At 73.5% G+C, this 1,292-nt stretch overlaps 1 protein-coding gene across 1 annotated transcript in view; it reads left to right on the top strand.

Annotated features, from left to right (window-relative positions):
- EMIHUDRAFT_243766 (hypothetical protein) overlaps positions 1-855 on the top strand; it is a gene marked incomplete at both ends in the record, with an annotated part of 1,687 nt that extends 832 nt beyond the window's left edge. The window contains 2 exons of the mRNA XM_005770922.1: positions 204-431; positions 508-855. Of these exons, the coding sequence (XP_005770979.1) occupies positions 204-431; positions 508-855 (576 nt within the window). The remainder of the gene's footprint in view (positions 1-203; positions 432-507) is intronic.
- Positions 856-1,292: the final 437 nt, after the last annotated feature.

Genomic DNA, 1,292 nt, shown 5'->3' with positions numbered 1-1,292 from the left:
CTTCACGATGCCGTACGAGCCGCTCGGGGCACCCGGAGGAGGAGGAGGAGGCGGAGGCGGAGGCGGAGGAGGACGGCGGGGCAGGGCGAGAGCGGGCGGCGGGCGGGCGGCACAGCACGATGTGGCAGCTCTCGCTCGCGATGCCGGACGAGGCGGCGGCGCGCGCGCTGTGCGGCGGCGGCGGCGAGGCGCTGCTGCCCGAGGTGGTGCGGCGGTGCAGCTCGTGGCACGCGCCGGTGGGGGAGATGCTCGCCGAGACTGCCGCGGGCAGTGTGTGGGGCACGCCGCTCTGCGACCGCGCGCCGATGCCCCACCGCAGCAAGCAGGCGGGCAGGGCGAGGGGTGGCGGGGCGCAGGCGGGAGAGGCGCAGCCTTCGCCGTGGGCGTCGCGGGTGACTCTGCTCGGCGATGCTGCGCACGCGATGACGCCGGTGAGAAGAGAGAAGAGAGTCGGAGACGGAGACGGAGAAGAAGGAGAGCTGACCGCTGCGTGTTCGCCCCCCGCAGTTCAAGGGCCAGGGCGCCAACCAGACGCTCGTCGACGCGGCGCTGCTCGGCAACCTCCTCGCGGCCGCCCTCGCGGGCCGAGGCGAGGGGGGCACTGCCTCGGCGCTGGCGCGGTACGAGCGCGAGATGTGCGACAAGGCGGAGCCAAAGGTGGCCGCCTCGCGCCGCGCCGCGCTCCTCTACCACTCGGCGGCCGCGCTGGAGCCGGGGTCGTACGGCGTGAGCGGCGTGCCCGCCGAGGAGGCGGCGGCCCTGCTCGCCGAGCTGTCCCGGCGCGGCGTCACGGCGAGCGACGCGGGAGCGCTGGAGGCGCGAGCCGTGGCCGCGTGGAGTGAGTCGTCGTCTTGACAGTCCGGAGATTCGTTCTTTTGTCTAGCTTGTAGCTAGCGCCAACCGCGGCGCTTTACACAACAGAGCTCCAAGAGCGCGATGCGCATGTGACATGTGTGTCGCACTCTCATAGTGCACTCTCGCACAGCAGGCGGCCGCCAGCGCACGAGCGCCAGCTGCGCCGCCCCCGCCCCGCCACGTGCCGCGCCACGCGCGACGCGGACGCGCCAGCGGCCAGGGCGCCGCACAGTCTCAGCGGTGCGCGTGGGGACCTCAGTCGCGTCACGAGAGGACACGTCACTTGCGCGCGGAGCGCGGAAGGAGGAGACAGTGCCCGCGCGGGGGTGCGGCGTACGTGCGCGCGCGGCGGGGGGCTGGGGCTCAGCTTTCCTGACGACATGTATGCGAAAAGCGCTTGATTGATGTGTGGCGCCGCGCGCCGCCCCACACACTCT

This window comes from Emiliania huxleyi (assembly GCF_000372725.1).
Source record: "Emiliania huxleyi CCMP1516 unplaced genomic scaffold EMIHUscaffold_398, whole genome shotgun sequence".
NCBI lineage: Eukaryota > Haptophyta > Isochrysidales > Noelaerhabdaceae > Emiliania > Emiliania huxleyi.
This window is presented reverse-complemented; position numbering and strand designations above follow the sequence as displayed.